The 18,986-nt window shown below is 37.1% G+C and overlaps 1 protein-coding gene across 1 annotated transcript; it reads right to left on the minus strand.

Moving 5' to 3' along the window:
- Nucleotides 1-17,628: 17,628 nt before the first annotated feature.
- LOC135802704 (uncharacterized) lies at nucleotides 17,629-18,357 on the minus strand. The gene has a single exon (XM_065316316.1). The coding sequence runs from the start codon at nucleotides 18,355-18,357 to the stop codon at nucleotides 17,629-17,631; it is 729 nt and encodes a 242-aa protein (XP_065172388.1).
- Nucleotides 18,358-18,986: the final 629 nt, after the last annotated feature.

Here is an 18,986-nt window from a genome sequence, read left to right on the forward strand (position 1 = left end):
AGAGTTTAAGAGCGAATGTATCAAAGACGGAAGGGAATGAAGGTCTTGGGAATATTCCTGCTAACCTCGCCAGAATGATGCAACTGCAGGCTAAAAGTAGATATGATGAACATATAGTTAATGAGAAGATTGCTGCTGCTCTACTTCGATCAATTTGTCAATTGTTGGTTTCAAAGTAGACAAGCTAAGGCGGTGAAAAAACAAGAGCGGTGAAAGAACCGAAAGCCGATTTCTAAATTTATTTTTAATTACCGTCATAGATGAAAATTCCGATTCACATAAATATGCAGTTGAGAAGCGGACTAACATTTTCATTACTTTCTCGTATTGAGATTCATTTTTAATTTGATCCAAATTTTATTTATGGATATTGTTGAAAACTAGCTTTTAACATAATATCTGCACTAATCTCAAGAAGGGATTCATATTCTCTGTCACTTAAATTTAACGACTGTCATATAAATAAAATCAATATATGTAACGTAACAAATTAATATGGCTTTTTTAGTAATATTACATGATTCATCAATTTGTATTGCAAAAAGTGTTGATTTCTTTATCTTTTGAATTAACTGATATTCCAAACTTTCTGATAATTTTTCAGTTTCTTCCTATAGTATCATTTGATAAGGGAATCGATTTAATTTTATCAACAGCAGACTGTTCAAACATCTCTAAACTAACGTCTACTAAAACAGGTTTTTTTTAATTTTACCCCAGTGGTAAATGATTTTTTGGTTTTAGCAATTCCAAGGGCAACTAAATAGGAGCATTTTAGTACTGAGTGACTTGTTCGAAATAAAAGCTTTGACAGTCCCTAGATATTCCGGGAAGTAGCCATTTGGAAGGCGTTCAAGTTTTTCGATTTGAAGGGTTTGGCTCGTCAAGTTGATCCACGTTAGGCTCGTCAAATTCGTCCACGATTAGGCTCGTCAAATTCGTCCACACGATTAGGCTCGTCAAATTCGTCCACACGATTAGGCTCGTCAAATTCGTCCACACGATTAGGCTCGTCAAATTCGTCCACACGATTAGGCTCGTCAAATTCGTCCACACGATTAGGCTCGTCAAATTCGTCCACACGATTAGGCTCGTCAAATTCGTCCACACGATTAGGCTCGTCAAATTCGTCCATTTTTACGATTGGAAACGTCAAATTCGTCCACACGATTAGGCTCGTCAAATTCAAAATTACACACGATTAGGCTCGTCAAATTCGTCCACACGATTAGGCTCGTCAAATTCGTCCACACGATTAGGCTCGTCAAATTCGTCCACACGATTAGGCTCGTCAAATTCGTCCACACGATTAGGCTCGTCAAATTCGTCCACACGATTAGGCTCGTCAAATTCGTCACACGATTGGGCTCGTCCGGAATTCGTCCACACGATTAGGCTCGTCAAATTCGTCCACACGATTGAAGCTCGTCAAATTCGTCCACGATTGGGCTCGTCAGATTCGTCCACACGATTAGGCTCGTCAAATTCGTCCACACGATTAGGCTCGTCAAATTCGTCCACACGATTAGGCTCGTCAAATTCGTCCACAGGCTCGTCAAATTCGTCCACAGGCTCGTATTGTAAATCAAAAGATTTCTTTAATCGAGGAACTTTCCTCATGTTTACGTTTGCGTTTCGTCCTCTTATTTGACGAATACCCGTGACTTTATTTCCTTCAATTCCAGTGACGTTTGTTTTTCAATCACTGAGTCAGCTTTTTGAATCTTTTGTTTAGAAATGAATCATTCAGGCTCATTAAGTTCAGGTGTATTTTTCTTTATTTTATTTCGTTTCTCTAATATGTTTGACTCTTTGTTCAACTGTTTGGGGTTCAGTTCTTGGTAGAAAGGCATTAACTCATTTTTACGTTTTTGATTGTAAAGTTCCTAAACCGTTTTTTCTAAATCTAATTCGTGGACATTGAGATTATCGAATGGACCATACAACAAAGTAAATGGTGTATAATGTGTTGATGAGTGTTTGATGAGAGGTTGTTTTGGTCTTCTTTAGTAGTCAAAATGTTGATATAATCTTGAGTCAACTGAACTGCTCTTTCAGCTATATTATTAACAACTTGCAGATTATTCACAATATTCAACTTAAGTATAAATGTATTTTCACTACGCTCTCAGTGACTTAGTCTATTTGCACTGGATTTGATTAAAGAATCTACAATTCGGCGAGGGCATCGTCAGGACTATTTTATGCTATATGGAAAGTGGTATATTTGGATTAAAAAAGCCAATGCAGCTGTTTAAAAAATTCAAGTCTTGATACGGAGCTGATGCTGCAAGAGGGGTAGTACCCAAAATGGCATCTTAACAAAGACTATGAATAAACAAATATATAAAAACTTTTCTTATATTGAAAGATCTACCTCATAAATGTCCCGAAAAATGTATATTTTCAGCGAATAAATCTTTTTTGACATAACCTTATCAGCTTCCATCGTACCGAGAAAAATTTGACACAAGTTCAAAGGATTTTTCATCATCGCGAGGTTAAATTTCCCTTAAAAAATTTATGAGACATTTGTTGTTACAACTTTTGTTAATAATTTTTTAGGAATTTTATTTCCATTTAAACCGTTTTTATATTTAGTTTGATCAACTAAATCCAAATTTTCTTAAAATTCTTTAAACAGAAACTGATGAACCAAAATTAGTTCCCTAAATTTTCGTCACAAAAACACAATTTAAGACCAATTCGTAGATATGATGTCTACAAGGTACTCGTAAATACACAAGATCTTTTTGTAACAGTTGCTCCAAATAGCTGCTCGATTGTATCAGCCAAAATTTGAAGCGGTTGTGTCGCAACAAAGTGCTTGAATATTATCAGATTATCCCCATTTTTGAACACGCTCAAAAATTTCCTGAGCCTGAGTAACTCCTTCCATCCGGTAATGCCGGTACGTTTAATATTTTTTCAACAATCTTGCTTCGAATAACTGTAGGCACTCGGGCCACCTTTTACAAGATTGTATACAAGATAGTCCATCAGGTATTAATTTTCTATTTTCCGGATAACTACTTCATCCGTTCAGCCGCGTCCTTCCGAATTTTCGTCTTACTTTCAATTAACGAAGTCTTGTTGCGAATCAAACTATCAGAGTCTACTCCTAGGGCCATCGCGACAGCTGATATTATTCTAATGGAATTTCTATAAGAAATCTTACAGTTGCCGCGAGTAGCAACAACATGATCCGTCAGAATATTTATTGTCCCTCTCACGTTTCGTTTCATAATTTCGCCCCTGTGCTTCAAACATTGAATCTACGCTTTGCTGAGACATTGACCTCGGTGTTTCGCCACTTCATGGTAGCTCCGAAATACTTTTTGAGCTCGGTGGTGATTCGACATTATCAGATATTGATGATGTTTTATTTATAGATTGAAATGTAGCAGTATCAATATCTTCCTCAAAACAGGTGTTTCTGAATTTAATTGCGGTCCCACTATCAAATGTTTTTTGAGTATTGCAATGAGCTATATCAAATGGTTTTTCAAGGCATCGGGAAAATTCTTGCTCGCGTTCTATATTTGAGCTTTTTTTGTAAATCTCTGTACGTATAATGAAGTTTTTCTAATTTTTTTACACATCGATCTTTTTTTCGTACTTGAATTCCAGTTCTGCTCCAAAATTTGCACACTTCTACCACTACTGGGTAACTGGCTGCAAGTGTTTTTTGTTGTTGTCTGGTATGGCAATATAATTTCAAGACTTTTATTCGTTGGTAATGCAAGTCCACTAATCGAATCACGCGGTTCATTCAAAATTTGAATCACGTAAAATCATCGTTCGATTCATTTTTCATCAGTGAATTTCAATTAAAATAATTAAACTAACTTAATTAATTCAACATAAGTAATATTCAAGATAAATACCATTTAAAATATCACGAAGTATAGATGAACTATATTCCTGTACTGACTTCGAAAATATAACGATATCGTCCATGTAGACGAAACATGATTTCTCTTGAAATGCAGTCCATGACACGTTGGAAAGTGCTTGGAGCATTTTTTAAACGGAAGGGCATTCTCAGATATTCGTAGTGCCCATTTTAACGGTGAAAGCTGTTTTCCCCATCAAAGGTTCATGAAAATCCTTGCGCGAGATCTAAAAATACGCGCATTTACCTAAGTTGTCTATGATTTCCTCAATTCTAGGCAATGGATATTTGCCTTCTATGTTTTTTTCTCACCCTAAATCAAACCTATTACTGAAACTTCAACTAAGCAAACCCGGACGGATAATACGAGGACGACCCTGGCTAATACTAAACACAAGATACGTTTCGGCTGCTGGAACGTGCAAACGTTATACGAGAGCTCCAAATTGCAGCAGGTAACTAAGGAATTTCTCAAATATAATCTACATATTTTAGGTATATCAGAAGTACGTTGGTTGGGGAAAGGAGAACATCCCACACAAGGTGGAGAACGACTACTTTTAGTGGTAATGAATCTGGAAAACACGAAAGCGGTGTAGGATTTCTACTCAGTAAACATGCTAAAAGAGTCTAATCTCATGGACACCAATAAACGAAAGAGTAATAACAGCAAGATTCTACACCAGGTTCAGAAAAGTAACTTTTATCCAATGTTACGCCCCAACCAATAACGCTTCTAAAGAGGATAAAGATGAATTCTATGACATCCTCGAGAAAACTATAAAAGACGTAAACAGCGGTGACATAAAATTCTCATGGGCGACCTTAATGCGAAAGTAGGCGCTCAAAACGAGAATTTGGAAGAAATTATGGGAAAAAACGGCGTTGGGCAGATTAACGAAAACGGCACATACTTCACACAGTTCTGCTCCAACGCGAACCTGGTAATAGGGGGTACGCTGTTCCCCCACAAACAGATTCACAAGACAACGTGGGTCTCGCCAGACAAAAACCCACAACCAAATCGATCATATCACAATCTCTAGGAAATGGAGATCGTCATTACTCGATGTGAGGAACAAGAGAGGTGCTGATGTAGCCAGTGACCACCACCTAATAGTTGGCACATTGAGAATAAAACTAGCAGTACCCAAGCAACCAGCCGATATGAAACGAATAAAACTAAATATAGAGAAGCTACGCATTCCACAAATAGCAAAATCCTTCAAGGAAAAATGCAAGAGACAATAAACCAAAAATCAGCACAAAAATGGGAAAATATGGCCGACAACATCATTGAAGTCGCCAAAACAACAATTGGAGTGAAAAGCAGGCAAAGGAAAGAATGGATCAGCGAAAACACGTGGTTGCTGATAGAAGACCGAAAGAGGAAAAAACACCTGCTACTCCAAAATCTTTCGCAAGAATATAGGGCAGCAGCACAGGTAGAGTACACAGGCCTTTGCCAAAAGGTCAAAAGGGAAGCCAGAAGAGACAAACGCAGGTGGATAGATGATATTTGCAGACAAGCAGAAGAAGCAATGCTCAACAACAACTCGAGAGAACTTTACAACCTCACAAAGAAACTGGCCAATAAGTACTCTACACGCACACACTTCATTAAGTCAAAAAACGGCCGCCTGTTAGTTGAGTCAGACAAGCAGCTCGAAAGATGGAGGGAACATTTCTCCGACATGCTCAGCGCAAACGAAACAATTAACTGGGAGCCAGAGAATAACCCAGGTAGACAACTGAACATTGACTCGAACCCGCCTTCAGTCGCGGAGATAACTGCAGCTATAAAGACGCTTAAGAACAACAAAGCAGCAGGAGCTGATAACGTTCCAGCGGAACTACTAAAAGTAAACGCCACATGGATGGCAAATGAACTATACCACTGTATTAAGGAAGCATGGAACAACAACAAGATTCCGACCAAGTGGAAAGAAGGGCTAATCATCAAGCTTCCCAAAAAAGGTAACTTGACCGAGTGTAACAACTGGCGTGGCATAACGCTATTAAACACAATTAATAAGATTATCGCGAAAATCGTCCAAACAAGATTAGCGGAAACTATAGAAAACACCCTGCGCCCGAACCAAGCAGGTTTTCGGCCGAATCGCTCATGCATCGATCATATCAATACCCTTCGTATAATTATCGAGCAATCAGTAGAATGGCGATCACCACTATTCATCGCCTTCATCGACTTTGAGAAAGCATTCGACAGCCTGAACCACGACGCTTTATGGAGGATCCTTAAGTCGCGAGGTGTACCAACAAAGATAATAAGCATCCTGCAAGAACTCTACACTGATGCAAACTGCAGTGTGTTACACAACGGTGAAAAAAGCGAAAGTTTTACGATACACAGAGGAGTAAAACAAGGATGTGTCATATCCCCATTACTATTTAACATCGCCTTAGACTACATACTAGCAAAGGTAGACCAGAACAGGGATGGGTTGCGCTGGACACTAACCTCGCACCTCAGCGACCTGGATTACGCCGACGACATCTGCCTGATGTCACATACGTTCGAAGGCGTGAGCCGACAGCTAACAACATTAGCAAGGGAGGCAAGTAAAATTGGCCTAAGAATAAATATTGCCAAAACAAAAGAAATGCGTATAAATACAAACAACACCTTAAAACTCCAAATAGATAATACGGAAATAGAAGAGGTCAAGGAATTCCTATATCTAGGAAGTATAATTGACATAAAAGGGGGGACCGACGCAGATATAAACAACAGAATAAAAGAAAGCCCAGCAATCCTTCAGAATGCTGAGCACAGTATGGAAGTCAAGCGTCTATACACTAAGAACAAAACTGCGCATATTCCGCACAAATGTAAAATCCACCCTTTTATATGGATGCGAAACATGGAGGTCAACGAGCTCAAGCACACACAAACTCCAAACCTTCATAAACAAGTGCTTGAGAATGATCTTGCGCATATTCTGGCCAATGACAATCTCCAACGATGAGTTGCACCGTCGATGTGATGAAACTCCCATTATAAATCAAATACGCAAGAGAAATGGGGGGTGGATTGGGCACATCTTGAAGAACGCCGGAGATATCGCCAGAAGTACGCTAGAATGAACCCACAGGGGAAGAGAAGGGTTGGTAGACCGGCCGAAATACCTGGCGAAGATCCACAATAGAGGAGCTCCAGAGGAAACCAAAATATGGGCGCAAGAACGAAGCAAGGCGGTTGCCCAGAGAGCAGGAGTCGTTGGAGGCGCTTAGTGAGGCTCTATACTCCACATAGGAGCCAAGAACATTATATATATATATTAGCAAACTTAGAAACCTCTTTTTAACAATATAAAAAACATTTATTGACCAAAAATAACTTTAATGACACTTAGTTTTCTTCCTTACAATTTTGGCATACTACCATAAAATGGTCATTGCACACGTGTTTTTAGCATTCCGCTTTGGTTTTCCTATCCCTGGTTCTTGGACACATGTAGCACCTTTTGCATGGGGTAGATCGGCCTACTTCAGGAACAGATTCTTGGGTCTGACTTTCATGACGAATTTTTGGACGTTTTTGCAGCGGTCGAGGTAATGTGGGTGTGGGTATGCTACATCTTGTTGCTTGGTGAGGTTTAACTAAATCGACAGCCAATCGTTTCAGAAATACCCTTCGGACCATGTTAGGGTCAATTTTAGACTTGTATATGACATAGGAATTGATACCTGCTACATTAAATCAATGAAGAAAAAAGAACCACCATTGGCCATCTTTTGGTACGTCTTCCTACATTATAACAGGCACACATTTGGTCGTTTGTATCAACCCCACTTTTCGTTTTATTATAATAGTGTTTAATCTCTGGCTTTCTTTTATCACTATTAGAAGTTATGGATCGATTGTTAAATAATAAGAAATATTTTCACTTTAATATTTCATTTTATTTTCTGCACCGAAAAGAATATCGTTCTCTTACGAGTTCTCAATCGTAACTGACTTAAAACTTTGCAAAAACATAAAGCCCAGTGTTACCAACTCTCAAAAATATTTATCCCTAAAGTTGGTGACAAAAACCCCTAAAATCGCCCTAATTCATATGTTTCCCCCTAAAAATACATAAATATAAATTCATAATGATTTATTTTATTTACATTAAATATTTCATCTTCATCTGAAGATTCAGATTTTTTAAAATCATACATGTTAACATTAAATAAATTTAACATTTTATTGGATGGATTAAAAGTTACACAAGATCCATCATTTCGATTTAATGTAAATCGGACCATTAGGATGTTTTGCAACATTTTAATAGATAGTCTATTCCGTAACTTATTTTTAACGATATTATAGATAGAGAATGCACGTTCGACACTGGCGTTTGAAATTGGAACAGTGACAAGTGCTAATCCGAATTTTGAAATATTTTCAAAACGTTTACAGCCAGCTGCGTCACATTATAAACCTCAAAGTAAAAATCAGCTGAAGAAGAGGTATTGCTCCATTTTTTATTACTCAATTGGTGCCACTCAGATTCAATGTCATTTTTCTCGCCATATATATGACTTCTTTATATATGACATAAAGTAAAGCCAAACCTTTGACTCATGCATACAATACTCCTATTATATACCACAGATTAAGACTATATCTTATTAACAATAATAAAAGTATTGGATAGCCCTGATTAAATTTTGTTATTTTGCCGTTATATATAACGACGCATATTCCAACAATCACCCTCAATATTATCATCATGATGCATAGTGGATAAAAAAGAACAGCTTTGTTGGGTTTTGGGACATAGGAGCACAAAGTCGCATGTTTTTGGAAACCAAATAAGGTAGAAGTTACTTCACGTGTCTTTGCCGGTAGGAAACACTTGGGTATTTCGGCCTTATTTTTTCTCATTGTCCCTACCATTGTAAGCTTGTGTTCATCGAGTAGTGATTTGGTGAATTTATGAAGCTACCTAGAAAACCAGAACGATAAATTGAATATTTAAAAAGTTATGAACCTGCAAACAGGCCCTGGGATGTTCGACACTCCACGCGCCCACTTACGGGTTAAGGATTCGACATTCAAAATGGAATTACACAAATGCCATTTTTTGATTCACAGATTGATACAGGAATATGAATGTTACTTATATTAATTTCAGGTAAAATTACTGGACCTTCTGGACTAGTTACTGGTATTTTAATTGATTTTTGAGTGTTGTGTCAAAATGTTAAATTTTGTCGGATTGGAAAGGTATTTTAATATTTTCAATTTCCAGTTGTTTGGTTTGATAATCAATTCTTGCACCAAGATTCATTAAATCTTTTGGTTAAATTTCTTGCGTTTCAATGGTGCTCTTGGTGAGTGAGTAAGTCTTCTATACATGATTTTCTTTCCTTGAAACTTCGAATCCCTTTCTGCGCTTGTCGCTCTACTGAGACGTACACTGCATTCACATCGATGCAAGACTGCACCTCCATTATATATATATATATATATATATATAGTATTATAGTATTATATTTTATATAAGCTGCATACATCAGTATGGGTCTTATCATGGTCTTGTATATCCTCAGCTTTGTTGCATGCCCGACGGTTCGTGGGCATTGCCTTCTTAAAGATTTACAGATCATTATTTGGCGGATCAACCGTATTCTAAATTTGGTTTACAATTTGCTTCCATTTTCTTCTGTTCCTTGATTTCTCTTACCACTTTGTTCCGATGCGTGTGAGATCGTCTTTGACGTGTTGGTACCAGTTTTCTCTAGGTCTTCCTCTCTTCCTGCTGGATGTTTGTTGCCATTCAGTAATTTTCCATTGTATTGCATTTGGTTTCATCCGCATGATATGGCCGGCCCGTCTTAATACCTGCTTCTTGATTAATCTCGTGATGGTTTCTCCTTCCATTATATATTCCAATTCCTGTTTGGTTATTCTTCTGATTGTGTCATCATCCATTTTGCCCACTTTTGCCCCCATTTACGCTGCATCTCTTGTACTTGTGGTTTCCTGATCTAAATGAGCCGGTTCCTCGTCTCCTGTGTATCAATCTTTTGCCTTCTGTATTTATGTATAGTACAACTTTTCTTCTTTCTTCTATGATTTCCCTCATCGTTTCTTCAAGCAGGTATTTTTGTAGTGGTTGGTTTCTTATTGTTCCCTTTTTTTTTGTACATTTCTAAGTATGTGATCGATTACAAGTGTGAACAATGCGGCTGATTGTGTAAATCCTTGCCTTATCCCTTTACTTGATTTCCAATAACTTTAAAATGTCATGATTGTCAATAATGCTAACATGCTAAAAATGATTGTTTTTGTGATATTATTAAACCGACGCCAGTTCATCGCGTCGTCCAGTCAACTCTTCAATTTTTGATGCTGCGTTTGATTCCATTTCTATGCCGTAACGCATATCTGGTGTTAATGCATCTTTAAATTATTGATATATTGATTGTTTTGCCAGTCCCTTTAAATTTGTTATTTTGGTCTTGATGTGATGTGCTCTCTCTGACTGGTGGTGAACCAAACCTGTGTGCGATTGGTCAGTAGACTCTTTAGATATATCTAAATACCGCGACAGACCAGTGCAAACATTTTTTATAAAATTCGACACAATGTAATGGGCAAGGTACAATTTTAAATCTATGCAGCAAATAATCGGATTTAATCAAAGAATCATAGGCATGATATGTAAGAAAATCGTTGTCTTGGAAACTAAAGTTTCTCGAGCAATTTTTCAACTTGAGCCTCTTTCCTCCGTTTCTCGCTAACAACACTTCTAACCACCCCAAATCATTACAGTTTTTCCGCGTTAATCATTTGTGCCATCGGATAATTTTTTGTTAAGTGCAAACTGTGAAACATTCTGGAAAGCGTGATATATTTTTCCGGTTGCTGTATTTGAACCGCGGCATTCCGCCTTTTCGAAACTGACCCTTCCTATACTTGTATGTAATGCTCACCGTTATTATGCCACCATAGGCTGATCAGTTTTTAAGCATGCTTTTACATAAAATGCACACCGCTGTTGCGTGTTTCGTAAAACCTCTGCCTCCGTGACAACAACAAATATGATTTTAACCGTTTCGTTCACAAACTTCAAAATTGGAAACTAACAAGTGCCATTTTGGTTTCTTCTGTAAACGAGTTTGTTTTGTCGTGACATTCAGGACATAGTTTTGAACAAAAGTTTTACATCATTTTTCATACCTTCCAGTTATATAGTACTGTTTAATGCGTTTGTACGTTCTGGTGAACCACAATGTCCTGCTAAGCATGATGAATGATTTTCAGAAAAAGGGATGCTGGCTGGTATTTCGTCTGTATGTTGGTAATTATATTTGGAAATATATTCCTGTTTATTGCTCGAACTTTTTTTCATTTTAATTTGTTACAGTTGCTGCTTAAACAGTGGTATACTTATTGTGTTGATTTGATTAGTTATTAAATGGTTTTTCACTTAATATGGTATGAAGATACCTGGATATGTGGCCTTGTCCCAATAGAAGTTTTATAAATAAGATATATAGGTGAATGTAACCAGTAATGTAAAACCAATTAAGCGACACTTTGAAAGTAATTTTGATATTGTGACTAATTATTACAGCAATCATTGCAAAAAGAATTACATATGTACGCTTCCCTTTTGTCTACCATAGAATCAATAAGGTAGTTTGGTTCCAATTTTCTTAATGTACGTGCTAGATTTCCTTTTTAATTTAAGAAATGAATGCGGAAAGTGAACCAATAAATAAAACAATTCTCTCTTTATGACGCTTTCACTAAATATGAAACATTTCATAATGTTGTTATCAAATTTAAGAATTAAATATAATTTTCAAATAGTACTTGAAAAATTAAAAAGAATTGGCATTCTTGGTAGCTAAATTTTATCCATTTCAGGGACTCTATGTCTATATTAACCAAGATTGAACTACGGTGCTATTTTCGGGAGAAAACGTCATAGTATCTCATAGAGTATCACCATCAGTATTTTCTACAGCCCTTCATACCTTAACAAAACGATCACGTAATCGCCTTTCTTTTTGCTCTTTTCCCTGTGACCCCTAAAGATTTTATATATGGGCTACCAAAGGCATTATCATTTGGTATCTGAAGCTGAATCAATAAATCGAAGGTAAGGATCTTTCTCGAAGTTGCTGATATTTCTTTTCATTTGAATCCTTTTCTATTCATTTTTGGACAATTTTCTATTAGCTGGCTTTTAAGAGCTTTTTCGTCTTGTTTTTCTTAATGCTGTTTTCTTCATTCCAAATATTGCATCCATTCACTGCTTTTACTGCATCAGGTAGGCAACTCTTATTGCGCCTTCTTGCTGCTCTTTAATTGAGATTCAGAGGGCCACCCAATTGCTGATGCAAAATGCTGGGCTTATTGTTGAAGGTGTTTTCAGAAGGAGATTCTGCCTGCGTGCTTTGTGATATTAATGACTGAAGATTTTCAGGTTGAGGTAGTGGCGAGCCAGTACTCAAATGGCCAACGTTGCTAATAAAATCCTCTTTCATTTGATCTGGTGTTTGGTAATTCTCTTCCTCATTTTCATATGGTGTAACATTTTCTTTCAAATCGTGTATATTTTCTTGTATTGTTTCTAGATTGGTTTCCTAGTTAGGCTCTTCTTCAACTGCCGTTTGTATATATATATATATATATATATATATATATATGAATTAGAATTATCACTAACGTGAATACAAAACATGGAAACATAGAATCTCTTTTAAACATTACATTACAGACATTTATCTTAAGACAAATAATGCACGATACACAAATAAATAAGTTATGGAATATTTCTGATACAATATTTGTGGAAGATTTTGTGCTACTACAATTTCTGTTTTTACAATTTGGAAACGATGCTTCTATTTGATGCATTTTTATTTTACTTGTTTGGTCGCTAAATTTATATAGTTGATTTTCGTTCTTTTTCGTCTGTTAGCCATGATTGTCGTATAAGCCTCATTGTCAGAATTGACCTATAAAATAAAGCCTCATAAAAGTACACCGTCACAAATTTTGGATTTCGGCGTGGACCTAACTGAGGGTCTTTGTTAAGAATGTTGACGTGTTTCTTGAAACGCGTTGCAAAATATTCGCTTTGGCGTTGCGATTATAAATTTTGATGGGATTTGGTAAACAATTTAACCCACATATCCTGTATAATAGGAAACCTGCAATCATATAAATCCATAATTATTATTATCTATAATCAATTTGTGCTTTCTGCAAGCGAAGGTACGTTCCCAATCCATCTGCTGTAAGTGGGATGCTGGGTTTGATTGCTAACTACATCAAATATAATTGAGGGCCCTGCTGATATTAGAAACAAAACAGTTTCATTAATAGATCTCAATTACTATCCTGGGAGTATATCCCATTTATTAAAATTATTTTTATTATTAGGTTTAGTTGCGTTTGACGACTCTTTTTGCGAATTTCTTGATAGAATTAAAACGTTAGCACCTGTGTCACCAATAATTTAAAATATATTGTTCTGTTATTTGGATTAAGTTATGGTAAAATGATATATCAAATTACTTTTGTCAGTTAAATTTATTTGGTGTTGTGTATGTAAGATTTTCTGTGTCGATATTCAATGCGTTTAAACGTCTGAGCGCGTGACACTCACGCCGTATTGATTTGTGATGTCATTTGAATGTAAATAAAACCTTGAGAGAAAGTAAGTCGTTAATTGTTTCTACTTTTCCGTTTGAGTTGCTAAATTTTGCGCTGTTACTTTGTTTAATGCTATCGTTTGAAAGTTCTGTTAGTTTGATTGTAATACGTTTGCCCACCTTCATTATTTTATTTTGTTTTAAACAATTTAATTCTTCTAAAATTTGGGGACAATCGCGTTTATCTCCGAATAAATTGATTTAACTGTTCTTAAAGTCGTCAAAGTTGCGAAATTCAGTAAATCTAGTTTGAGCACGAGCTATCCCTTTAAATTGGATTCCATAAATGATAAAATTAACGTGCGTTGGGTGCGTAGGCTTGGCCACAATTTTGAAGAAAACTTTGGAGTTACGTTAATGGGATTTTAAGACAGCAATGCAGAATGACAAATTCAACTTGAGACCGAAATTGGGATTATCGAAGTCTTCACCACCCCGCCGAAACGCGCAGTGAATTGAAGATGCCGTCCTGAGAAATATATTCGTATCTTGATTCCTGGAATCCCAGCCGACTGCGCGCCAATCGTTGCGCTGCTCAGGGATGATCTTGGCTGAACCTTTGAGATGACCAATTTGGCTGCAGCCAGCACAATGTTTTTTTATTTTAACTCAACTTGAGCGATATTTACCACTCGCTAACGAATGTAGAATTGAATCAGGTGTAGCCTTTCAAAAGCTTTTGACCTTATTTCCCTTGTGTAATAGTAACTGGCTCTTCTCCCCTGTCTTAGAAAATCTTATATACTTAATGTAACAATGAAAGTGTGACGTTACACTGAGAGTTTTGACCTTTTGACAATACCACTCTTATTATTGAGTGTATTATAACGACACGTGCGCCAAAAAATTTAAAAATCTGATCCCTCCCTGTTCTCTTTCTTTTTTATCTCCTCCTCTCTTACTCTGCTTTTCTTCCTTTCTTTCTCTCTCTCTCCTTTTTCCTAAGGTTCTCGTTTCTATATTTACTTCTTTACTCTTTATTGCCTTCACTCTGTATCATGCAAACCCAAATTACCACCTCGCTGATATTTTTATATTTGAGAAAAATGCCTCCTACACCTGGGATTCGATCCGTGTCTGCTAGCATGCCATTTTTTTTTAAGATTAATAAACTCTTTATTTACAAAAATACAATTACAAAATATATATATACATATTGCAATATGGTTTATATATTTATATTTACAGTGTTTTGCTTATTACCTACGAGACGTTTACATAAACAGATACTCATTCTTCATTTTATTTGTGTACAGTCTTATTGTATAGCAGTCTTTTCGTGTATACTATCTTATCAGGTCATATTTACATGTTAATTATTATAATAGGAAAAGTGAGCTGGAAAAACCTATTTGGATACAGTTGGGATTTGATTTTACCATGGGTTTAGGAAGATAGGTAGATGTTCATACGGTAACTTGTACTTGCCAGGAGATCTTTGCCTCGTGATATTTTTAACTAGTGGGTTCACATGATTTGTCGTTCGGTGATAGAATTTATTGCTGTTTTCGTCAAGATAGTCTAAAAGAGGCAATATGTTACATTGCCGCTGAATTGTCGTATTTTTTGTGTATCGATCTGCGTTTACAACCATTCGTAAACATTTGTTCTCGAATTGTTGTAGCTTTTTACGGTATGTTTTGGCGATGTTATGTGCCCATGCTGGGGCTGCATATTCTAGAAGTGGCCTTAGTGTAGCTTTGTAAAGTAACAGTTTGTTTTTGACAGTAAGTACGCTGTTTCTATGCATTAAAGAGTACAATTGCATTAGGGCCGCATTTTTCTTTTAAGGGATGGTGTTTTCCGTTACGTTTTCTGAAAGTAAGCTTTTGGTCAATGGTCACTCCCAAATATTTACCCGCTTCTTCTTCTGGAATTTGTTGAGAGTTTAAATTCACAACGGTGTTGTTAGTGCATTGTAATTTCGTCTTCTGTCGCTGTTAGGTAGTTCTGATTTATATTAGGTTTACTTTATTTTCCACTGTTTATAAATTTCAACCGCTACCAAGTGGTTCGTAAAATATTACGACCAATATTTTCGCGGGCTATTCAGAGCTGCTATATAAAATGGCATCATCTCGCGTAAATAGCGCAAGTTTCAGGCCGTTTGTTTTTGGGCAAAGTCGTTGATAAATAAACCAAAATACTTGGTCCCAGTATTATGATTCTTGTGAACGCCTGCATTTAGATGGATTTGGCTTCTGGATTTTTCACTTTGATATTTTTACGCAGAGTTTGCGGTCTGTTAGAAGCTATGAATTGATGAACAAAATTGCTCTGAGTAGATTAATTGGATCAGTTTGTAAATTAGTCCGTAATCCTACACGGTGTCAAACGCTTTTCATCGTCTAATAGGCCATGTGAACAAGCAATTACTCTTTTGTTCCAGGCTTGTTTGACAATTCAGTCACTCTGGTCAATTGATGTGTAGTAGAGTGTCCCAGCCAAACGCTCAGCAGCAATATATTTAGTGTGTACTTTTATTAAGATTTGCTGTGGAATCGCGGTGTTCTGTAAGTTTACCTAATGTATTGGCGCAAACTTATGTGGACGGTAGCTGCCTGATTCGTGTTGAGATTTTTTTGGTTTTGTGAAATGTGTACGGCTTCGCCAATTTCCACAATTTTGAAAAATACCCTAATCTGGTAATACTGGTGCTGGATCATATTGCTGTGCTGGAACAACAAGTCTTTTCGAAGGTTTCGGAGTACTCGCGTTTTGCATACCGTCGTGGCCCCGGTGCCTCGGTGGTGGCAGGTAAATGCTTTATGTAAATGCGCTTATGTCTGCCGGTTTGACGAAATATTTTCCGCGATTTGTGGCGCGTCTTCGTAAAGGCACAAAGTTATCAACCCCTTTGGAGCTATTTCAATTTATGAGCTTGTTGGTCATTCGATCGTCAATGGTGATCGATGCGAATTTGTTAAGTAAGTACAGTTGCTTGTGGTTAATAGCTTTAAAACGCGAATCCGCTTCATTTCGCATTTTTTTTAATGGCGATACTGTATTGTTAGAATACCGTTTGATGGACGCTAATACTTCCAAATTGAGTTGTTTTTAGGTGTTAATGTTTTAAGCGGTTTGAATCTACGCTTTCGTTTTATGTTCCTGCAATTCCCGCTCTTTTACCTCATGAGAGGTGTATATTTCCGGTGTAGAGTTGGATCTCCAGTAGTGTTGATGGCCCTCTGGCGAATTGTATTTCTATGTTTCGCATTACTAACCTAGTGTTTGCGGGTAATCTTGGTCAAAGAACGCTGTAAATGCGCTTTCTGCTTAACGTGTAAGTATCTGGCTGCATTTGTTTGTCTGCAGTATTTGGGAACTCAAAGTGCTCAAGTCTGTTGCCGAAAGCTTAGAGTTGGGAATTTCCGGTAATTTCTAATCATTTTTTCCTGAAATGAATTCAAAATCATGCTGTGGTAGTCCCATCCTTGTGAATGATTTCGTTCTCAAAAGTATGAGTCGGTAATCAAATCGAATAAAATGGTGGCAGATGAATGTGAGTTAAGCCTCATTCATGGTTGCAGGCTTCTTCTTCTCCCGCTAAGGTTTTAAAGTGGCATCCAATGGGTCCAGGGTACTGCCATTAGCTACCTGGACAGTGTGGTCTGGAAATAGTATGCAAGCATTGCTTGCGCTCACATAATTCATAACGACATTCCCATTTACATCATTTGAGAAACAATTCCAAAGTCTATGTTAACATTAAGGTCGTTGGCAAGAATTGTATTTTTAGGTGGGTTATACCATGTTGTTATGGTAATATTATTGCTAATTTTTATTTGTAGTAATTCCAGATGATTTAAGTTATTATCTACTATTTGAACAAATGAGATATCTTTGCGGATTATTAATGCTACGCCACCACCATTAGCATCGCGGTCTTTCCGCAATATTTCAAAATTTCTTAGTTTTAGTTTATTTGTGCTGCTAATTTTAGTTTCGTTAATAGCCATTATGCGCACGTTGTGATTGATTAAAAATAACTGAATTCTTCTATTTTGTTTTGAATTCCGTTGGCATTCCAAAGATGTATAGTTAAATTAATCATGAATGCTTTGCGTGAATGTGATAAAAATATGAAACTTTTCAGCAGTTGTTGTAGTTCCCACTAGTCTATTATTTAGATCTTTTACTAATTGCAGCATTCTAGTGATGTTTATTGTTTGGTGCAGTATATTAATTTCTGCCATTAGATCATTAAAACTTTCAAAATTTGGTTTCGTGTTTGTGGGTGGTACCTTAGGTGCGTTTGGAATTGTTGTTGGTAATGGTATGGCGGAGGATGACATATCGCATGCAGGAAGTTTTGGAAACTCTTTTATCGCTTGATAATGTGGTACCTGTTTTAGCTTGTTGTTGGTCGATTTCGATTCATTGGTGCTGCGGCTGTTGGGTCCTGGTTTGTTCTTCTGTTTTCCCTTTTGGGTCTTTGCTAGGGCCTCCTTGTACGCGATACACTCCGTGGAGTTCGCAGGATGAGGTTGCAGGCAGTTTGCGCACTTGGGGGGCACACTTTTTAGTTGTTTGCATTCGAAGGATGCATGTTGTTCACCACACTTCAGACACACGTATTTAGCATTGCAGTTCGTGGTTGCATGACCCCATTCCTGGCAACGCTTGCATTGCGTGATAATCTTTTTATTTCTGTAGTAGGCCCAGCGAATTCTGGTGTGCCCAATAAAACAGAAATTCTTGTTTAATTCTTGTACGGAGTGGTTTTCATTTAGAAGAACCATGTACACTGGATCTCTGGTGTTCTTTAATCGCATTACCCGATCGGCATTTATTTTTGTTTTGATCTCTTGTAGCAGTTCATCTTCGTTGAGATCCGTGTACAAGTTGTAAATAATTCTGGCTGTTTTTCTTTCATCCTTTGGTGTATAGGAGTAGTAGTCCGAGCCTGCTTCATTTAGGTGGTTGATTAATTTGCTGCGATCTTCCTTCAGTTTGCAGTAGATGGTTGTTCTGTCTGACCCAGAACTTATCTTTCCCAATAACGTCGATAATAATTTTTTCGAATTCGGACGGCGAGTTTGGGCGGCTTCGGATTATAATTAGTGGTGGCTTTTGTTGCTTTGGTTGCTGAATTTCAGCGACATCCATCTCCTCGTTGTCTTCAAGAGCACTAAACATGTTGTTCGTTCTTAGATTATAATGCGTTGTTGGTAGCTGCGCTTGTAGTCGCGAAGCCGTGCTGGGTTTTGTTCCTAGTGTTGTTGGATTCATGTCCATTTTAATTTTCTTTGATGCAATTACACAATCAGAGCCATCAGACTCTTCCGATTCTACTTCTATTGCTTTTTTAGCAATGCTTAAAAGTCTTTCATTTACTGGAGCCATGACTCCATTAGTTTTAAATTTAACTGTACCCAACAGAGTTGGGCACGGTTTGTCAGTT

Source organism: Atheta coriaria, unplaced genomic scaffold (genome assembly GCF_025399875.1).
Source record: "Atheta coriaria isolate IRGN ID8LTWV9N9 unplaced genomic scaffold, Caltech_Dcor_3.1 hic_scaffold_46_pilon, whole genome shotgun sequence".
Lineage (NCBI taxonomy): Eukaryota > Metazoa > Arthropoda > Insecta > Coleoptera > Staphylinidae > Dalotia > Dalotia coriaria.